This window comes from Anguilla anguilla, chromosome 1, assembly GCF_013347855.1.
Source record: "Anguilla anguilla isolate fAngAng1 chromosome 1, fAngAng1.pri, whole genome shotgun sequence".
Lineage (NCBI taxonomy): Eukaryota > Metazoa > Chordata > Actinopteri > Anguilliformes > Anguillidae > Anguilla > Anguilla anguilla.
The window spans coordinates 4,831,488-4,853,171 of record NC_049201.1 but is presented as its reverse complement, the minus strand read 5'-3'; the positions used below and the strand labels follow the sequence as shown (position 1 = coordinate 4,853,171).

Sequence of the window (21,684 nt, the reverse complement as noted above, 5' to 3'; positions counted from 1 at the left end):
TATTTTGTGAAAGTTTGTTGTCTTCTGCAAAACACAAAACGAGGTGAAAAGGAAATGTAGGCCCTCGTTTAAAAAAAGAAAGAAAGAAAGACAGAACAAGACTGAACTTGAGGCTGATGTTAGAAATACAGGTCTCCACTGCAAATGAGATGAAGTGTTCTGTTTCTCCACAGTGGCCTGTAAGCTAAGTCAGTTTTTTGGGAACAGCTTGGCTGGGCATGCTAGCAGGCTGGTTTGTTTTCACAGTGTTGCGTTCGAGACAGCTGAACTCTCATTTTCACTGCTGACCAGCTAACGGCTGACCCAGGGCTTGCTAGTCCGGGACATGGATCGGCGAGGGGGTGGGAGGGCACTTAGGATTCAGGGAAAACAGTCCTGACCTTTCCCCACTCTTGTTGATGACATCTTTTTTGTTAATTAATTCAGCTGATGCCCTGTCTGTGGACATGCTCGGCACAGCAATACTCCTCCATGATGAGAGCTTTAATTCCAGAACATATTGTCCACAGACAGCATCTGTGTGAATAGGCAGAATAACCTTATAGTGCACCACCACAGTGGTAGGACTACTGTTCTCAATCCATCATGAATGTGTCTATCACGGACCGACAGACAGACAGACAGACAGACAGATAGATTCTTTATTGTGCTTACAGAGAAAATTTGCCCTTGTATCAACTTCTTTCCAATAGATCTCGTTATCTGAGGTGGATTTGGTAAGCACCGATAACACAAATTGGAATGATATAATTTTTCTTAAGCACAGAATTTGCCTCGGATAGGCTACTTTGCATTGGACCTGTGATAGCACAGACGGTGGCAGTTTGGCTGCCGTACAGAGAGAGTGTCGTCATGGGAAAGCGGCGCAGGTAGCTCCGCTCGACTGGTTCTGGTAGGTACTGGGGCACGGGAGACGCAAAGGCTGCGTAACTTCCTGCCGAAAGTAATGCAAAATAATTCCTTTTTTTTTTTTTAAGGCAAAGCAGAATGTTACAGTGTTCATCCGGTTAAGCGCAACACAATTAGCCCGATAGTCACAATAAATCCAGTCGCGTGGTGCACAGGACGTAGCCAGGAAAAGAATGCGGTCCGCGTGGTAGGACAGGTTTGTTTGCGCCCGACAGCCGTGTTCGAATTTGCACAAGAGACACAACGACAACTTCCCACAGACAGAGGGACAGACAGACAGACAGACTCTGTTCTTATCGGAAGCCTTCTGCCAATTTCTCTCCTCTCATTAGCGGTGAAAAAAGCGCTTTAATGCAGATCTCAGATGTGATTCTTTCATTCACTCTGTCATTAATTCAGCGATACATCGAAAACAACACCCTTTACAATCAACACTGTGAACGTACTGCTGCAGGCACATTCGAAAATCGCACATTCTATTTTTACATAAAAATGCCACACATTTATTGAACTACATATTTTATTGTTTTTCTGCAAAAGCTGTGCTACTAATGCTCATTCGAATGTGGGAAAATGTGACCGTGATGGTGTGCACGTCACGTCCTACTTTTTTTAGGCTCACGTGCCCCGGAGCGACACAGCATGACTCACGCAACGGCAGCGGGCTAGCGGCAATCGAGCGTGTCAGTGTCAGTGCCCTGCTAGCCGTACAATGCGCTTTTATGTGGATCACGTTGCGTAAGGGAGGTAGTCCGGCAGCGCACCCGGCGCGCGCTCAGAGCGAGGAATGCAATGTCCTGTTAGCTCCAATCAGGAGCGCGGATTTAAACATATCCGTGAATTTTCAATACCGGGAACAACATTTCCACGTGAGCGATCTGCACGGCATGCGCTGCCTTCCACCGCGGAGCAAATCGATTAAGTGAAAGAATGAGCTCGAAGTGACTTTTACGCGTCCGACGTCACTTAGCTGACGGTTGCAGAAAGATGAAAGTAAGTTCGGTGAAACCTACCGGGGATGCATAATTGATGTAAAATCAAGTGCAAGTTCACTTTCCCTGATGGGACTGGACATCAGTTGATGAGCTGAAACATTACTAGCAGGCTTCCCTGCCGAATGTATAGTGGTATATAACATATGCTTTGCGCTTAATAGCAGCTTGTGCTCACTTTAATGACCATTCATCGTGTTTTGCTGCTCGGATCAAGTTGTTTTGATTGGCTGAAATAAGTGAGGGATGGACAGTTCACTGCAGTTCTGCCAATTATGTGGGGTTCGTGAAGTGTCACTCTTCAAAGTGGGAAACAGTTCAGCGCAAAACAAGCGTCAGGCCATTCCGTGTATCTATCTCACCGAATACACTCTATTGCTCTTTGCATGCATGAGTGTCATTCTTTAATTCCTGCATGCAGAAAGACAGGGACCTCTGTGTGCATTTGAATATTTATGTGTGTGTGTGTGTGTTTGTGCATACGTGTGTGTTTGTGTGTTCAGGGGTGGGATGCTGAAACAGCAAGCTCTGCACCACGTGGAAAGCTTGGGTCGGAAAGAGAGTGAGTCATTTTCTACGTCTTCCTCCCTGGGGAGGTCACAGGGCTCGGTTTGGCACAAAGCCATCTGAGGTCGAACCCGGCCGGGGGGACCCCCCCCCAGGACTGCACACCTACGGTGGGTTTGGGAGGAAAATCTGAGGAAAAGAGATTCATTCACGGGATCTCAGCTGGGCGGCTTGGGCCCTATGCAGCGCTGCATATCGCCTTCCCATGATCCCCGGCTGCTTCGGAGAACGGGGTCTGGATTACATCAGAGCTTCCAACCCGCACATCCATCAAAAATGTGAAACCCATAGCCCGGCAGCGAGCAGTTCGGTGTTCTATAAAACCTCATTCTCATGAGGAAAAAAAAAAAACACAAAAAAAACTGCTTTCAGAGCAGATGAAGAGCGAACTGATGATCCATAAACGTGTCCCTCAACTACTGACGTCTGAGAGTCCAGCCAAGGTGTTTCAAATTCAAAATAAATTACCATAAATGAAACCCACTGCGGTTATTATGGCATTATGTAATTCTGTAAAGCAACAGTTGCTTCAGAATGCAGTGCTTTTGGGGTCATAGTACCACCTTGACTTATGGCATGCATCCCACTGCTTGGCATTGCAAGCACACAGGCGCGCGCACACACGTACACACACACACACATACGCACTTCCTGGTAGCATGCTCTGGGTGGCTGCTTCCTGGCAAGTTATTCTGGGGTAGAGTCCTGGGTTCAGGTGAAATGCCAAGACACGGCATGCTGTGGTGAAATATGAGCCAGATTCAGAGCAGAAAGAGAGAGAGCGAGAGAGGGAAAGAGAAAGAGAGAGAGCGCAAGGGAAAGAGAGGGGGGGGGGGACACGCTCTGAAAATATTCAGTTTCAATTCAGTGAAACTACCAGCATAAAAGCGACCGAGCCTCCACCACAAGCCTATGGACTTTGTTTACAAAACAGGGACTTGGATGAGGTTCTTTTACCATAATTGAATCAGCCTTTTACAATAAGCTGTCAGACAATATGGGGACAAGGAAATCAGCAGCCCTGAGTCGTCCAAACGTTTCCTTGGAACGGCTTTGCTCCAGCAGCAACAGCAGCAGCAGCAGCAGCAGCAGCGCAGACCGTACGGGGGGCTGCGCAGTCACCTGCAGCTGCAGCCCCTGCTGCCCCCGGTGCCAAAAACCCGGCTCTGCGCGAACTGTAGGTGCACATGCCCACTGCCCTAATCAAATGAGCACGCTTCACTGCAGGCCCTGGAGAAGCCCTGTCTTTGAACTCTTTTTTTTTTTTATTAACTTAGCTTTATTACCCACCCAATCAGTAAAAGCCCATTCATACCTTTGCTCCTTGCAAGAGTTTACATTAGGAGGAGTGCCAGGATGATTTCATCACATGAAAGGGGGGGTGGGGGGGGAGAGAAAAAAAAAACACGGCGGGAAAAAGGAAGAAAAAAAAAGAACTCTTTGCGCGAGCCCTTTGAAGTTTGAAGTTTAACTGCTTTGGAACAATCAGTGAAACGTCACTGAACATTTGGAAGCCTCCTCTCTGCGTCTGAGAGTCTCCATCAGTGCATGCTTCCTCCATACGTTCATGACAGCGTCTCTGTCCCGTGTGGTTGAGTCAGCAGCGTGCACACTCGATTTAAACGCTCGTCCCGTAGCAGAAGGGGTAAATTAAAAAAAGCCCTTACCTGCTTCAGACGATCTCTTGCAACTGATTCCCTCTGTCCAGTCCAGTCCAGTCCAGTCCAGTCCAGTTTTGGTGTTTCCACTGGTCTTCAGTGGCCAAGCCGGCCGATCTGCAGGCTGTGACTGTCCACGAGAGAGAGAGGGAGGGCCGGTGAAGAGGACAGCCAGGGGGACAGCCCGGGGAAGGACAGGCGGCTCGGTGCTGAGTCCAGCGTACTTCCCAAAGCTCTGCCTCGCTGCCGCACTGGGCGCTCCGGCGTTCGCTCGGTAATCCAGTGGTGCTGAGGGGCGGCGTTCCGCACGGCCCAGAGTACTGCCTCACTCTGCTTCAGCTCACTGACTGCACTCCCTCTCGTTCTCTCTCTCTCTCTCTCTCTCTCTCTCTCTCTCTCTCTCTTGCTACTGCCCTGCCCTCCCCGTCTCTCCTGTTCTCCCTTTCATAGCCAACCTCTCTCTCTCTACCTACCTCTCTCTCTCTCTCTCTCTCTCTCTCTTCTGTAAGAATCAGATATTTCTGGCAGAAAGTAGCAGTAGAAAGGTAGAGTGACAAAGGACAGAGTCTAAACATGCCATTAGCAACCTTACAAACCTGTTCCTGTGATTAATATGCCCCAGTTTATAGTCCTGCACATAAATACAGCACACAGAAGATCAAAATATAAGCAGTTAAATGAGTTTACTAAATTGAATGTGTTGATTATATTTGAATTCAATCATTAATACATTTATTATATAAGATACATTCAGCAAATGAAGTTGAATTTACTTTATTTCCAATTTTAAATACCCAGACCTGTTATTGAACCTATTTAAGTTAGCCAGCCCCGTCTTCCTTTCTAATAACGTTAACATTATTTATTTAAATGAAAAGACGTGGAAATGAAATTTAAGGTTAGTGTGGGTGTTGGCACGAGTGATTTCAGTGGCCCAACAGGTCAATAGCTCCTGCTATTCTCTTTTAATCCAGTAGGCGGAGCTCAAGGTAACGCAGCGGCGCTCAAGGTAACGCAGAACACCTTACGATTAAATGCTGATATTTGAGAGTATGCTATTTAAACTAACATACCCTTACTTGTTTTATAAACATTTCACCCAAAGTATAAAAATAAACCTGCATAATATTGATGGAAAACATTCTGCCTTGAACCGGGATAGAAACACACACAATCAAAATAAAACTGTAACTGCTTAGTCTTGTTGAACAAATTGCCTCAAAACCAAAGAAAACAGGCAAAAAACCAAAGAAAAAGAGAAAATGTTAAACGGCTATTTCCTTGTCTATTTCCCCTTACATGCACCCACTGAACAGAATAACATAAATTCTTATGCAGTTCATTGCCGTTCATTGCACCTTGTCGCAGGGCGTCAGATACCGGAACAACTCCCTGGCCAATCACGCACCACGTACTTCAGAACATTTAGCGTCATCGTTCCCCTGGCAACTTCTCCAACAAAGTCGAATGGCAAAAAAGTACAATGGAAAAAAGTTTAATGACTTTACATGATGCTAATTAATATGGGCAATCCCAACACAGAATAACTAGATAGATACTTGCGCATGCTTATTGTAATAGAGAGCTAGCCCGAAAATGGTTAAGCATACTATACAAATCTTTGCCCGCGTCAGACCGACAAAGAAAACCACCTCGGTGAGTAGCAAGCAGTGTTATTGACTTTAGTCTACTTCACTTCCCAGGATAACGTTCACAGCAGGTAAAGAAATGTGTACGGCGTGTGCAAGGTGCAGGTGCTTGCTCGTCCGCTGATTTGCTTTGTGGCCTCACGAATATATTGTAGCTTTGTGTTACTGCATTTGACAATATCGATAACTTTAATTTTGGGATGCTGAGATCCACCAAACGTTAATTTAACTGACCTCGTATGCTAACGTAGTTAATTTAGCTAACGTTACGTACAAAAAGCCAGCAAGCCTAACAGTTCCCTAACAATGATCAGGGTGACTGCAGCCAAATATGGCGTTATTTTATAGCTTTGTTTGTAAAGCATTGTTTCTGAATTTAAAATATTTGAAAATTTATTTTAACCAATGACTATCAACTATGCAAAGTAAATAAAACAGTTACTAATGCGACAGTTACGTTTGTCTATGTGCCGGTGCTGCAGTATTGCACCGTCACGTCTGAAAAAATAAATAAACAACGGCACGTTTGACATTTAGGAGATGGAGTTATTAACATATAATGTAAACGATTTACAACCGAAAACGCTTGATTTAAAATACAAGAATTGAACTTAATGTATAAAAAGTTCTGTTTATCTGCGGGCTATGGATAATCTCTTTCCCTGTTTTGCAATTCATTGACTCTGGGCATGGAAGGCCTAACCTTTTCGCAGAAACTCCTCACAGACATGGGCCTTGGAACCCATTTAAAACAACACTTTTACAACCCATTATGTAATTTCAGTAATACGATTTTTGTAAATAATACACAACCTTATGTATTTGTGTAGCACATTTTTTTCTCTCAAAGATATGGACCATACAGTGGATCACAAGAGATGCGACATGGAACATCAGTGACCTCATTTACCCTTTAAAAAAGTTGTTTCACGGTCTGTTTGGCCGTATGTTGCTTATTGCTGTGCTTCGTTGGCCTCCGGGTCTCTTAGAGCGGACTCTGGCCTCCGTTGCGAGGGTGTTTTTGTAAATGCTTTGTAGTGTCCGTTTTGGGGATCCCCGCTTGGGGAGCGTACCGTTGCTGGGGGACGCAGCTGTGTAGCCTGTTTCTGGCTCGCGGCCTGTCACGCATCTTCCGAAAAGTCTCATCAGAGAGGTGGAACTGGGGTTCGACGGGTCCAGGAGCGGTAACGACCAGGCCAGCCAAAACCAGCCCCCCCACCCCACCCCACCCACCCCCCATGCCCCCTCTGTGGGCCATCTGTATCACGGATCACTCCAGAGACAGGAAAGCGGGGCTTGCATGTTCAGTACAGTGTGTTTCATGTCATGAAGTGCAGCTGAGCGGTTGGGGGGCCTAGCGTGCACACCCCCCCCCCCCCCCCACCAGGGCGGCCCTGTGACCTCCAGACCCCCCATCGTCACGCTTAACACAGACCAGAGGATCACCTCCGCAGGCACGGAGAGGAACAGAAATGATTCAGCCATGTAGGTCTCATTGTCCCCCCCCCCCCGGGGTTTGGCACGGGACCGAGCGTGTGGGTGTACAGCGATGTCCTTTTGAAACACAGAGCAGCGTATGTGAGGGGCTAAGGGGGCTGGTGGGGGGGGGGGGGGTGTCTGACCACTGAACCAGGCCCGCTCTGCGCTATTCCTGTCTCATAAAAGGAGAAAAGAGACGATTAAATGCCTTTGACTGTGACATTTACTTTTATCAGTCCCAAACAGGAAGTAAAGTAGTCATGTGACAAAATGATGTTTCTTCATTCTTGCGGGGCACAGATAAATAAATGAATTAATGAACAGTCTGTATTAACCCCATGTACAGACTTCAGTCAAAGCCTGCCTTTTACATTCGTTCACAATTAAATTCAATTTTTAGATTCTTATTTTCACTTTTCAAAGGAATACTTGAATTTAGTGAAAACTAAATTTTTTATTTTATTTAAATTTTTTTCTTGTAAGGTAAAGAGAAGGGTACTTGTTGAAGTATTGAGGTGCTGAACCCCGACTTGTCTTGATAACCCCGAAGGCGTGCTGATGAACGCGTCCCTCTCCTCCAGGTGTACGCGGTAGACGATGAGGAGGAGAAGGTGGGGTCCAGCCTGGAGTTTGTGGTGCCCCGGGACCTGGCCGATGGTTTCATCAACAACAAGAAGGAGAGCTACAGATTCAGGTGAGGTGGAGGACAGCAAGTGTGGTCCAGACCATTTTCCTTCCCACAAGCCTCTCTGTTTTTTCCCCCATTCCTCACAGAAGTGGAATATGTCTGAAAATACATCGACACAAATACACTTTCTGTATATCGCAACACTTCTTGTCCAGAAATTTACAAACTGTCGCTGTTTTATTACCCTGTTGGGAAATATATTTGTGTACGCATTTCCCGAATGTTTGCCGCGTATGGCAGAATATTTCTGTTCTGCAAGCGTAGCCATGCCACGGTTTCTCCGGGGCATTTATGAGCATTTTCTGGCAGATATTTTTAGGTTGGTTTTTTGAGAGGTCAACGGCTGTTAGCTTTGTGTGAGGATCCATTTGAAACCTCTCCTAACATTTTGGACATGTGGGCCGTGTGTGTTTTGGCGACGAGGCGCTGCGCTTTTCTTAGAAACCGCGAAATGGAAGGTGGCCGCTCGCGAGCCTGCTGCTGAATTGACAAGTCGGGAGTTGCAACATCTGGCTTATTCTGGTCGCGAAAAAGCTGGAGCGCTCTCAGATGGGCGGGTCCCGCTCCATGGCCCGGGGCCCTTTCTTCTGCTGTTCCAGGTCCCCCGAACACAGGCAACACAGAGCGCTCTTTTAACTGCTGTGCTTTTCATAGACCGCGGAGGTTTCCCCGCGTCCGTGGAAATAAAGGATCAAATTTAGCCTGTGAAAGGCCGCTTCTTTTTCGAGTCCTTCGTCCTTCTTTTGGGCTCTTATTGGCCGAGGTGGAGCTTGTTCGCATGAAAGTGTGACTAACCTTCCCGGATGGGTGGAAATTTACAAGGAGAAAACAGAGGGCTGTTCATATTAATCTCCAATTTGTCATTTTAATCTCCAATTTTAACTGCCAAAAATAAAATAAAAAGTAAATAGTGCACTGTAACATATGCACTGTTATGTTCTGAACAGAAAAAATGTATTGGGTAATGGTAGAAGCATTAGACATGCATTAGAGTGAACCTAAGCTTATTGCTTTGCTGTGTTTGGAGTCTCTAATCCCACAAACTAGCCAGGGCTGTTATTCTATAGATTTATAATTTTCTACAGTAAACTGCTCAATGTTAAATCAACTCTGTAAGAGTTGAATGAACATTGAACGGTGTGATATGTTTGGTGTCACAGGGCTAAAACTGAATACAACATATGAATAGCCACACTATTAATATTTTGGCATCTTTATCAGTAAATCGCCTACAGTACATCAATGTGACACCTAAACATAGACAGAGACCCACGCGTATTGCGCAGATTCTTTGACATTGAATATTTTGGTCTGGTTTGGTTGTTTGATATGGTCTGATCTGATCAATTTGATCTGGTGTGATCTGGTCTGGTCTGGTCTGGTCTGGTGTGGTCTGATCTGATGGGATCTGATGTGATCTGGTCTGGTCTGGTCTGGTGTGGTCTGATCTGATGGGATCTGGTGTGATCTGGTGTGATCTGGTCTGGTCTGGTCTGGTCTGGTCTGGTCTGGTCTAGTCTGATCTGGTCTGATCTGGTCTGGTCTGGTATGGTATGGTCTGATGGGATCTGGTGTGATCTGGTCTGGTCTGGTCTGGTCTGGTCTGGTGTGGTCTGGTGTGATCTGGTCTGATCTGGTCTGGTATGGTATGGTCTGGTCTGATGGGATCTGGTGTGATCTGGTCTGGTCTGGTCTGGTCTGGTGTGATCTGGTCTGATCTGGTCTTCGCACTCACACACTTCCCCTGCCTTTATTTTTCAGGTTTCAGAAGGTGTTCGATCAGGAGGCCAAGCAGGAAGAGGTCTTCGAGCACATCGCCAAGCCGGTGGCTGACAAGTGAGTTCCCCCGTGGCTCTGTCCTCTCGTACCGGACTGAAACTCAGGCTTAGACTGCGAGGCGCTCGGTCACAGTCACACCACCTTCACAAACGAGCGGGAAACCGCCCAGCACCAGAAAAGTGCGGTCTTCCAGCATCGTGAGTCGCTTCTGAGCGCCATGTATGCCTAGTGCATTCTGTGCGTTTACTGCAAGTCGCTACGAGCACCTAGTGCAGTCCGTGCGCTTACCGCGAGTCGCTGGCTAGCGTTGGCTCTGCCGTGGCGGCGGGGGCGGGGGGGAAGGGGGTGGGGGTGGCAGGGCGGGCTGCTGGGACGGTGAGCTGATTGGGCGTGAGGACGGAAGCAGGGGGAGAGAGCTGTGAGTTTTGGCTCGCCCCAAACTCCGGACCGCTGCGCGGGGAGAGAGCTGGTGGGAGATGGAAGTGCCAAGCGCTGCTATTCCACCGACGCTAAACGTTCTCTCTCCTTTCTCCGCGAGTCGCGGTGGCACGGAGAGAGAGAGAGAGGCAGTTTGTCGTCTCAGATGCGCTCTGAAAATTCGGAATGCGTCTTCATGGAGCGGAAGCATCCTGTGCCCTCCTGCGGAAAAAATATCTGCTGTAGCATCTGAAAAAAAAAAGTCCTGAAAGAGAGATGAAATGATCATTCTGTATGAGTCCTACACTTTATTTACTGCGACTGACTGTATGATTATCTGTAAGATAATCGACCAGTATGTTCATGTTTTCCTGTGATACAGTCCTTAGCACATCTGTGTGGTTCGGTGGTGTTCGTAACCAGTGCAGCTGGCTTTTCTGTACATTCCTAGTGATGCATTTCAGCTAAAATGATCCAGTGCATGTATATGAAGTTCACATCTGGTTCCTCGTTCCCTATCAACATGGCGTGACTGGGCACTATGTACCAGCTGACAAGCCTGCAAATGTTCCGTCCAAATCCACCGCAAGAGTGGCAACCGTAGGGAACGGCTCACAAAACGCAAAACAAGTTGTCTGTGGCCTTTATTTAGGGACGCTCTTTAAAACAGGCATTACTCATTGTTTTTCCTGCGAGGGCTCGACGGCGCGCCCTTTGAAACGCTGGCGGAGCCTGTAATTAGCGTGATGAGGGACGTGGCTCGGTGGGACGGGACAGGACGGGACGGGGACGGGATGGGACGAGGGGGGCCAGGACCTCACAGACACTGGCCCCATGTTCTCTACGGATCACCCCCCCCCCCCCAATCACGCGTGAGACCGGCCATTCAGCTCCCTGTAATGGGGGGTTAAAGCCGTGCTCCTCCACTCTTACGCACGTCCACAGGGATGGTTACCGTGCCGACCTGACCAATGCCAGGGCTTTAATGGGGTACCCAGCATCCGATAATGTGCGGGCGTGCCCGCGTTCTCCGCCCCTCTCCCCCCCCCCCCCCCCACCTCCCCATGGGACAGAGTGCGTGTCGGATGAGGACACGAGGCAGCGCCCCCCCCCCCCGATGCCACGCTCCGATCTGGAGTGTCATTACTGTAAAATTTGGCGGTGTTTGGCATTGCCCGTGCCAGAGCGCGGTTCTTTTCACCGCAGCGGGATTTGTCTGGTTGCGGATTTGTGCCGCCGGTGTGTTTCCCCGCCTCCTGCGCTCGGTGTTCTCACGCGGTTGTTACCACAGAGGCTGAAATGGAACGCCTACCTGTGGGGCTCCCCTTCCTGTCCCACACAGGGAGATCTCTCTGTCCCTTCTCTCTCAGGAAATTGGGTTTTTTTAAGTCTAATTCATTCATGCTTACCAAAACTGCTTCTTCACAGTGTGCCCATTATTTTTTTGCTTTTTCAAATATATATCAATATCAGGATCATGTGACCTTGTGCACAGCCATTCAATAAATAAACTACATTCCCAGTGTTCCTATCCGTACAGCACATGTATGGTCAGGGACAGGGCAGGTCAGGTGAAAAGGACACTGGGGAAGAAGTGCTTGTCAGTGATAACCTCAGAGTAAAGAAAGAGGGGGGAAGGGAGTTTTGCACCTAAATTTGTTTACTGATGCTCCTCCATTGTGCCCAGGCACTACCTGTGACCTGCTCCGCCCCTCGGCCGGCCGTCCGCGCTCCGCAGGTCCGCTCCCAGCGGTCCGTAACGCCGCCTGCGGACCGTCCCGGTCGGGAATCCGGCACGCCGCTCCTCGGATATTTTATTTATCGCGTCTCCTGGCAACAGGAACTGGAAGCATATGCGAAACGTTTACCCCCCCCCGCTGGCCGCAAATGACCAAAATTGGCGCTTGGAGCTCTCTGCTGTTTCTGGCGGTAAAACGGCGGGATGGGGCTCTGCTATTTTTAGCGTTCGCCGCGACGTTCGAAGAGCAGCAGGTCAGAGATTTGATTATATTGGGCCTGTCTTGATGCTATCATGCATGCCTGTCCTATGGCTAAGACATAATGCCTGTGGTTATGAGTACTGTACTGTGGCACTAAAAGGGGGAGGGGGGGCATGGACTTAAATCTGAACTTTCGGCGGGGGGCGGGGGGGGTTTCTTTAGGATTTTTTTTGGGGGGACACTAACAGTACCACCGAATATAACATGATACTTGCCAAAAGTTGGGGGGGACGTGTTGCCCCTGCCCCCCCCCCCAGGATCTGCTGTCCATGGGGGAGGGCTGTGTTTGGGAGGAACGGGCAAACCTGTGCCAGTGTGGAAGTAACGGCCGGGGAAAGGTCATTATCGTGCCTGTCCTCCCGCGGGGGAGGGGGGCGGGTGGCTCTGAGTGGGATGGGGTGCGCTGTCTGGTCCGCCTGTCCCATTTCTAAACTTACGGCTTTTGAAGCTTTTTGCTCCCGACGGGACGGCTGGAAAAAAAGGGGGAGGAATTTTTCTTTTCTTGGAATTTCCTGCGATCAGATACGGGACTGCCCGTTATCTGACAGTTAAGTTCTTCCTCTTCTCCCAGTCTCTGTCACACTCCCTCGCTCTCTCTCTCTCTCTCTCTCCACCTCCCTCCCTTTCTCTCTCCGCCATCAGCTCCAGATGTAACTCACTGTGCGGACATTTCAGGAATTTCAACAATGAGGCGCCTTATCTCTTTAAGAGAAAGGCCTAATATTGGATAAACGCGCCAGTTGATGAAGTAAGCGGTGGAGTTGAGTCAGCGTTGGGCGACCGACCGCTCTTCTCCGTTGTCCTCGCCTCGGCTCGTACGCGGTCCCACAGAGACCGCGCTGTCCCGCCGTGGGAACTGTCCCGCGCGAGCACGTGATTGGCTGGTGTGTCACGCTGAGGCATTTAGACTGGCTGACCGTCGACCGTTGTGCGGAGCCCGGCTGGTTATTGGGCCGTGGTGAGTTAATCATTCTGTGGGCTGTGAGTCACGTCGTGGCGAGACTCCCTAAATATCCCTCTAAATATCCCTAATTTCCTGTCTGCTGGAGGTCTGGCCCCCAGGACCGCTGGTGTGGTAACTCAGGAGCCCCTCGATCGCGCTCTCCGATAAGTCGGGGTCAATAGAGTTCAGTTCAATCTGCAGCTGCAGTCTTAACGTCATCAAGCTGTGGCCAACACATAGAACAGCTCACCAGGTCATGTAGTAGCGTTTGAGTTCTATGTATGAGGTGTTCAGGTCCAGGCTGGACCCAATGCTGGGTACTCTCCAGTCAAGGTAATCGGTGAGCCAAGATGGACGGAATTGTATTCTCGTTTTGTATTCTTCTGTTCTTAAACTCTTTGCTTGGGAGACGTCAAAATGGTTTCTTGTTTTTGGAGTGATGGAATCGGCAGTAGATCGATTGCTACCCAGTGCTAAAAACACGGTGGCAGTGTTTCCACGCCTGCAATAATGTCAAAAGCCAAGATGGAGTGGGTTAAAGCATTATTTTTTTCTTCAATTTTTCTTTTAGTTTAGTGAGTTGAAACATACCTCCCTTTTGCAGAGAACAATTAAAAGCCTTCACAATGTTGGAGAGACACCTCTTCTTTTCTGAGAAAAGAACCCCTAGCCCATGAGTCCCCTTGCTCCGTTTCGGAGTGTAATATGTTTAAAAGTTTGTTTCAGGAAAGCCGGCCAACCAGCACTGAGTCCTCCAGGGGCATTGCAGAGCAGAATAAACACCATTGATGCCTCCCCCCCCAGCTGTGGCTGAAACCAGGGAGCCTGCACCCACTCTGCTAGCAATGAAATGCCAGTAAAGGCGCTAATAACGCTAAGTCATTAGCTAAATGGGGCTCAGTTAGCGAGCGAGCGGATCGTTTGCCGGGTCCTGTCGAGCGTTTCGTAACGCTTCCCCAAACACGGAGGCAGATGTTGGGTTGGGTGGGGTCGGGGGGGGGGGGGGAGGGGATGGTGGGGGGGAGCTGCGCGTCTTCAGCACGCTGTGTAAAAACAGAATAGGGGAGGGGGCAGGTGGCCAAACGCCCAGCGAGGCTCTGCAGCAGTCTCCTGGCAGAGGGGAGCCGTAAACAGGAAGAAGCTTCAGGAGACGTCCGGGCTTGGCGACACTGTCCAGGCCGCGTTATTGGATCTGACGCTGAGCGGGCCCGACGTTTCCTCCTCTGAAGTGCGTAGAGACGCCGTTCCTTCTGCGGAGATTCTCCACCGCAAGTTATGCTTTTACCTCTTTCTTTTTTTTCTTTTCCTCCTCACTAAAATGAGACTTGACCTGAGCACAGAATGTCCCTTTACGTCCCTCGAATAGATCGCATGAAAAGATCTATTATTTCTCAGGCTGACATTTTTTTGCCTAATTTCACACAGTCCCGATTGGCTGTTTTGCGAACGGCCTGCCGTCCCGTCACCTTTGGGCCAAAGGCAGCGAGGTCCGCCTCCTAAATGTTTTTTTCAGGAGGTCGGCCGGAGTCATGTGAGAAATCCGAACTGCCCCGGTTCCCTGGAATAAGTCGTTCTTTGGCGGGCCTGTCTGACGTTCCCCCCCGCCCCCACCCCCCCCGGTAAATTTGTCGGAGGGAGCCGCAGAAAGCTCGCATTGTGACGGGGCATAAATTGCTCCTCTGGCACGGGCTTCCTCGCTAATCCGGGACCGTCTGAATGCTGTTTTCTTTCACAATTCCTCATTCACCACTCTGCTAATTTAATGGAACGTCGGACATTGCTTAATTTCTTTCCGCCTCCTTCCAGCAGCCGGGCTGGGCTGGTCGCAGATAGCTACGGTCCGAGGTTAAATGCGAATGGAATGTTCCTGAATGTTCTGGTCCCCGTTTTGCGGTGATTCAGTTAGCGCGGATTACGCGACGAATGTAAAATGAGGATCTTTCCTGTTGCTACATCCCTCCCCCCCCCCCCTCCTGCTGTCTCCCAACATCTCGGCATCCTTCTATTCATAGACATTCTCTACTGAAATTATAGTCTTTTTTTTTTTTGTACAGTGGTGGTCTGTGTATTCGAAAGGAGCAAGCTGCCCCCAGACAGGTCTGACCCAGCTAACCAGACCCAGCTAATAAAATGTTCTCACGAATCTTCTTACTTGAATGTTTTGTCAATGTTGTAACATTTCCACTACATGGCAGAAATGGCAGATTGTGAGAACTTTGTGTTAGCTAGGAGTTTCCAACATGCTGTGCATGTTTGGTGTTCAGGGCCATGCCAAGACAAGCTGTTCAGGCTGAAACCCACGACCAGTCCACCTGCGTGGTTGGATCTCCTCAGTTTGGATCTTGCTGTTTTTTTTCTCTGTCAGATGTCTGTTGCCATAGCAGCGCTTCTCAGCGTAGTGTATTTAATTACTGTCAGTTTTTCTGAATTTAAATAGTGGATTGAAAGTGTCAGGGTCTGATTCCCCTGAGCTTGTGAGTTTGGATCCTCTTCCTTTCTTCGGCGTCCCGTCTGTCGCGTAGGACCAGTCTCAGAGCCCGCCTGACTGACGCTACCCATCGCGCGTCTCCTGGAATACCGATTTTAGGGACGGACTAACGGCCGGTGGGGCGAAACGCGAGCGCAGAGCAGATTTGGGGCTGCTGTTATGGCCTGTGTGGGCGGAAGTTTCCGGTTCCCTCGCCCCCCCCCCCCCGGCTCTCTCCGTGGGGACACAGACACGGTGAGACGCGGTCGCCGTGGGCTACGGGGGAGGTGTGGCTCAACACCGACGGACGCGGCGCGTTCGCTCAGAGCAGCGGGAGGACTAACGTCCCGGTCCCCCCGCGTTGACCCCGCGTCCCGTCTCAGAGCCTCTAACGCAATATGGACCCCACTTTAAAATTTCCACCCCTCCCCCATCGCCTCAGGCCTCAGGCCATCACAGCTAGTGCGGAACAGTTTGGGCTGGATTCGTGAAACGAGATCAGTGCCTTTCGTGCCCTCTGCACAGCGCGGTCACGGACACCATCAGCGCCTCACCAGGCCTCATTTCCTGTGGAAGGGAACAAGACGTCAGGCGTGTGCGTACACCTAACCACGACGCACACCGGAAACCGTGTGGCCGTAAATGGACAGAAGTGGGTGTAAGATGTTGACCTTATTTGCGTTCATGGCGTTGCCATGGTAAAGGGACTGGTGGGGTGGGTGGTGAGTTCATGCTGAAGTGCTACCTCTGTCTTATTCACGCTCTTCTACAGTGGAACAGTTTTCTCATGACCTCCTGTGTGGCCGAACCTTGTGCATTTTTCTCTGCTGAGCTTCGTGCGGCTCAGGGTTTGTGGGGACCTGGTGTGTATTTAGTGTGTCACTGGGCCCCCACAGCGCCCCTGTGTATGTCTGCGGCAGTGTTGAGTCTTCTCTGAGTGTGTGAGTGTGTGTGCGTGTGTGTGTGTGTGTGGGGGGGGGGGGGGGGGGTGTTCACTGAAATCCAGCTGGTTTCGTACAGATTTAAAAACAGTTTTAATCACAAGCCCCCCTAAAATGACTGTCCTCTGGTTAAGGACCCCCCCAAATCAATACGATGATGCTGACGGCTTTAACCAACACCCACTGTTGAGGACCCCCTGGGCTCTTTTGCAGGACCCTGGGGGTCCCCTGATCTCGGTCTGGTTACCCCTGGTTATCGTACACAGTATCCTCTGCAGTGTTGTGGCAGTTGTGCCTCTTGTGAGCTGTCTAACCTGCTGACCCGTGTTTCTGGTTGGCAGTGTTCTGGGAGGGTACAATGGAACCATCTTTGCGTACGGGCAGACTGGCAGCGGGAAGACCTTCACCATCACAGGAGGCGCGGAACGCTACAGCGACCGAGGAATCATTCCACGCACGCTATCCTACCTGTACCAGTACTTCAGCCAGGTGAGTCTGTCACCTGTACCAGCACTTCAGTCAGGTGAGTCTCTTACCTGTACCAGTACTTCAGCCAGGTGAGTCTCCTACCTGTACCAACACTTTAGCCAGGTGAGTCTCTTACCTGTACCAACACTTCAGCCAGGTGAGTCTCCTACCTGTACCAACACTTCAGCCAGGTGAGTCTGATACCTGTACCAGTACTTCAGCCAGGTGAGTCTGTTACCTGTACCAACACTTTAGCCAGGTGAGTCTGATACCTGTACCAGCACTTCAGCCAGGTGAGTCTGATACCTGTACCAGCACTTCAGCCAGGTGAGTCTCCTACCTACACCAGTACTTTAACCAGGTGAGTCTGTTACCTGTATCAACACTTTAGCCAGGTGAGTCTGTTACCTGTATCAACACTTTAGCCAGGTGAGTCTCCTACCTGTACCAGCACATTAGCCAGGTGAGTCTATTACCTGTACCATCGCTTTAGCCAGGTGAGTCTGAATGGGGAAAGAAATGGAGAGTTCACTATTTAAAAGATATTTTATTCCTGGCTTCTTCCACCATGTTCCCATCCGGAAGTTTAAATAAATGCTGAATCCATGCTGTGTTTCCTGTTAACCTGCTCTCTGTCAAAGTTATATAAACATTCTTTGTATAATCGAGTTGATTGATTGATTGATTGATTGGTTGGTTGTCTATCCAACAGGACCACAGTAAGGTGTACAGCGCCCACATTTCCTACCTGGAGATCTACAACGAGGTCGGCTATGATCTACTGGATCCCCGTCATGAGGCGTCTCGATTGGAGGATCTACCGTTAGTTTTTTATTTTTTCTCTCTTCCTTCCTCCTTTTCTTCATCCACTGTGTCTAATCAGTGTCTTCAGGATACATGCTTCTCACACACACACACACACACACACACACACACACACACATGGTTATGCACACACATTTTTTTTCAAATGCTTTCTTTCTCCATCTCTATGCATCTTTCTCACTATCTCTCCTTCTCTTTATTTCTCTGTCTCTGTCCATCTCTCTCTCTATCTATCTCTCTCTCCCCCTCCCCATCTCCTTCTCCCTCTCTCCCTCTCTTTCCCTCTCTCTCCCCCTTACTCTCTCCCTCCCTCCCCCTCTCCCTCCCCCTTACTCTCTCCCTCCCTCCCCCTCTCCCTCCCCCTTACTCTCTCCCTCCCCCTTACTCTCTCCCTCCCTCCCCCTCTCCCTCCCCCTTACTCTCTCCCTCCCTCCCCCTCTCCCTCCCCCTTACTCTCTCCCTCCCTCCCCCTCTCTCTCCCCCTTACTCTCTCCCTCCCTCCCCCTCTCCCTCCCCCTTACTCTCTCCCTCCCTCCCCCTCCCCCTCCCCCTTACTCTCTCCCTCCCTCCCCCTCCCCCTCTCCCCCTCACTCTCTCCCTCCCTCCCCCTCTCTCTCCCCCTTACTCTCTCCCTCCCTCCCCCTCTCCCCCTCTCCCCCTCTCCCCCTCTCCCTCTCTCTCTATGCTCAGCCCGCTGTCTGAGTGCGGTTCGGTCTCGTGCAGAACGGCTGACGGGATTGTCGCGTTGGCGCCTCTCTCCCGCCGCGAGGAATGCTCTGTTTTTATTGGTCCTCTCTCAGGTTAGCTCTCTCCTTGTTGGTCGGAGGAGAATCGTCGGGGTTCCCTGTGTGCGCCCCTGTTGGCTGGCGTGTGCACAAAAGGGTAGCGGGGCAGGCCAGGGGCAGGCCGAGGGGCATACAGGAGGGCTTTTGGGCATTTAGTCAGGGTCTGTGTCCTGCCAACAGTGCCAGATACTCCAGAGACAATGGAGAACACATGGAGTTCCAAAAATATCTGAATTAAAGAGATTTTTTAATGTCCAGATGTGCCCAGCTCTGTGCTTTCTGACTAAATTTGTTCTTTTTGGGTGGGGGGTGGGGGGATTTCCCTGTTTTCTCTTTACTGGAACAGCCAGATGTGCTGTCACATCGCACCACCGCTATCCAACCCAAACGCACCAGAGGAACACTTTTCCAGTGTACTCATCCACCCAGCCAGTTATTATGCATACTACATACTACACACTACATACTATGCACTAGACAGCTTACTACGCACCAGCTAGCTCTGATCAAAGGAGCGGACAGCACCCAATTAAACATTTTTTTAAATTATTTTTTAAATATAAATTTGGCTTCCAATTTGGGGCTGAGCTTGTCCCATTCTGATGCTAATTTGGAATGGCTAACTGTCTGCAACCACAGGCGCAGCCATCCGCGAAAACAAGCTGCCGGTTCAGTGGAGTGAGGTCGGCCGTGGTTCTCCTCCAGAACACGTCTGCTTCGTTTCACACCGCGGATTACAGCCGGCCTCACACAGTGCAGAGGTGGAGGAGGACCATTTCATACGCGGCTTTAACATGCAGTCCAGCGACGCCCGATCGACCAGCAGGGGGCGCTAGATAGCGATGAATCGTGGACCCCCTAACTGACTGAACCTTCCCATAACCTGGGTGGTGCGATCGCCAATTATGAGTCACCCTTTGGAGTGTTATTTCAACTCATAATGTATCTCAACCATAGAAGATGTAAGATTTACTCCTAGTGATTAGAGTAAAATCGTGCGTAGCTACGATGTGCTTATCCCCAAGATTCCTGTCTGAGTTGAGCCCATTATATGTTGGCAATTTAATGCCAGGTATATCCTGCAGCTGCTGACTCCTGGTGATAGTTGGCAAATGGCCAGATTTTCATATGGAGCGCGTAGGTTATCGGATTCATCCTGAGCTCAGAATGAGCGTCGGCACGGCGACCCTCGCCTGAGGTATCGGCCAGTTCCTGCCCCAGCCGTGGATCGCACCGCGCTGGGCTAAATTAGCAGCGGTTTGCAATGCCACCCACTCTCGCTGCTCTCAAGTGTTTTTTTTCTCTACACAGTCAATGGGGTGGAGAGGACAGATAAGAGGGGTGACTGGACGTGTGCCAGCCTGTGCTGCTGATCCGGGGGGGGGGGGGAAACCGAGCACACCCCCCCCCCACCCCCCCACCCTCCCGGGTACAATGGGCACATTCACCACCCGACGGCATTCCGCTGCCCTGCCCCCGGATCGCCCGCCCCGAAAAACGCGGCCCCGCTCCGGCGTGAATGACCCCGCTTGTGTCTGTGTTTGTGTTGGACCAAACAGGGGACTTCTAAACGCGGAACGCTCAATTACCACCTCGCGCCGGCTGCTCGCGGTGTCCGGGGCTGTCTGGAAGCTTCTCCGCGGTGCCTTTTTAGACGGTCAAACCAGCGCTGCCAACGCCTGGAAATGCCACCCCTGAAAATGGTTTTTAGAATTTGGCCGTCTCCACGCGCCTGCCATACTAAATTAGCGTAAAGGCTTGGCTTTATCTGGTTTTCCAAGGCATCTTAGCCCTTTTAGGAGTAGGGTTTTTTGGAATGTTTCTTCAACATTCAACAAGCCGGTGTTCCAGAATTCCACTGCTTTCAATTCCCAGAATTTGTTACATCAGCATTAGAATGTTCTGTTAAGAACATTCTACTCTCATATTTATGACCTCACACCTTAAAGGGGTAGTGAGAATGGAGGAAGGGTGACTGGCACTACAGTGGTCCCTTTTTTTTTTTGTGGGTTTTAGAACTCCGTCAGGTGGAATGCGCGACTCTCCTTTAACCTTCGGGGTGCCTCTCCATCCCTCTGCCCAACTCTCTGCTTTCTCTCCCCTCTTCCCCCATCTCAGTCGCTCTCTCCGTCTCCCTGGAGACCAGTCTCGAGGAGGCTCGCGGCCGCACGAAATTACAGCCCTGAAAATAGACGGCGGCCGCCGCTGACCGCGTGGGCGCGACTGCTCTTTCCACGAGAGGCCGCCGCTCGGAGGGAACCGCTGGAGGCCGTCTGTGGGCTCACTCGCTCGCTCTCTCGCTCGCTCTGGCTCTCCCGCGCGCGGCCGGAGTCTTCCTCCTCCGTCTGTTCTCGCCAGGTCTTATTATCGCGCGGGGGCCTGGCGGCTGCTCACCGCTCGTGATTAAACGCTCCGTCCGGCTCCCCCCCCCCGCTGGAGCCTCTGGCTCCCCGGATCGAGCGACGCCTCGTGGGGCAGACGGGTTTAAACCCGGCCTTGAAACGCGTCTCCCTCACAGATCACTTCCACGTTTTCGCTGCAGTTTCCCTCCCGAGTCTCGGGGGGGCGCCGCTGAAACCCGGCGAGGCCTCTAATTTGGGTCTGGAGGAAAAGCTACAGCGTTTAAAAATTCCCCCTCCCCCTCCAGCTGCAGCCCCGTTTGCCTGTTGTCTGTGTGGGGATTCGGGAAAGACGCACGGGTGCGGTGTGTTCCCGTCCTCGTGCCTGCATTTCTTCTGAATGTCGTCTGGCTGCGAATAGCGACCGCGAGCGAAATGATAACCTCTCGCTCCTATTTGCTCAGTATCATTCCCCCCCCATCCAATCAGAGCGGCCGAAGCCGCAGCAGAGAGCAGAACAGAACTGGAGCTCGGGCTGACTCTGTGGTTCCGCAGCCGTGCTGTGAAACATGTAATGGACCCGTGCAGTCTGATACGCGCACTAGCGTACGCTGGCAGAGGGAGCTGCCACTGCCTGCTCGCTAAATTACTGTTTTTAGCTGTAGGGCACGCTTTTTTCCAAGGGCAGAGGTGGCCTTGAACAAAAAAATTATATATATTTTCCTCTTTATAGATATGTATATTTTATTCTTGATTTTCTGTTTTTATGATAATGGAA

At 50.4% G+C, this 21,684-nt stretch overlaps 2 protein-coding genes across 4 annotated transcripts in view; one reads left to right on the top strand and one right to left on the bottom strand.

Annotated features, from left to right (window-relative positions):
- The window catches only part of daam2 (dishevelled associated activator of morphogenesis 2), a 139,254-nt gene extending 134,787 nt beyond the window's left edge, over window positions 1-4,467 (bottom strand). The window contains exon 1 of the mRNA XM_035394340.1: window positions 4,136-4,467. The gene's annotated coding sequence lies outside the window, so the exon portion shown is untranslated. The remainder of the gene's footprint in view (window positions 1-4,135) is intronic.
- Window positions 4,468-5,569: 1,102 nt separating this feature from the next.
- The window catches only part of kif6 (kinesin family member 6), an 87,712-nt gene continuing 71,597 nt past the window's right edge, over window positions 5,570-21,684 (top strand). For all 3 annotated transcript variants that reach the window (XM_035396354.1, XM_035396268.1, XM_035396182.1), the window contains exons 1-5: window positions 5,570-5,782; window positions 7,836-7,948; window positions 9,704-9,778; window positions 16,831-16,978; window positions 17,670-17,779. In XM_035396354.1, the coding sequence (XP_035252245.1) occupies window positions 5,723-5,782; window positions 7,836-7,948; window positions 9,704-9,778; window positions 16,831-16,978; window positions 17,670-17,779 (506 nt within the window). In that variant the 5' untranslated portion in view covers window positions 5,570-5,722. The remainder of the gene's footprint in view (window positions 5,783-7,835; window positions 7,949-9,703; window positions 9,779-16,830; window positions 16,979-17,669; window positions 17,780-21,684) is intronic.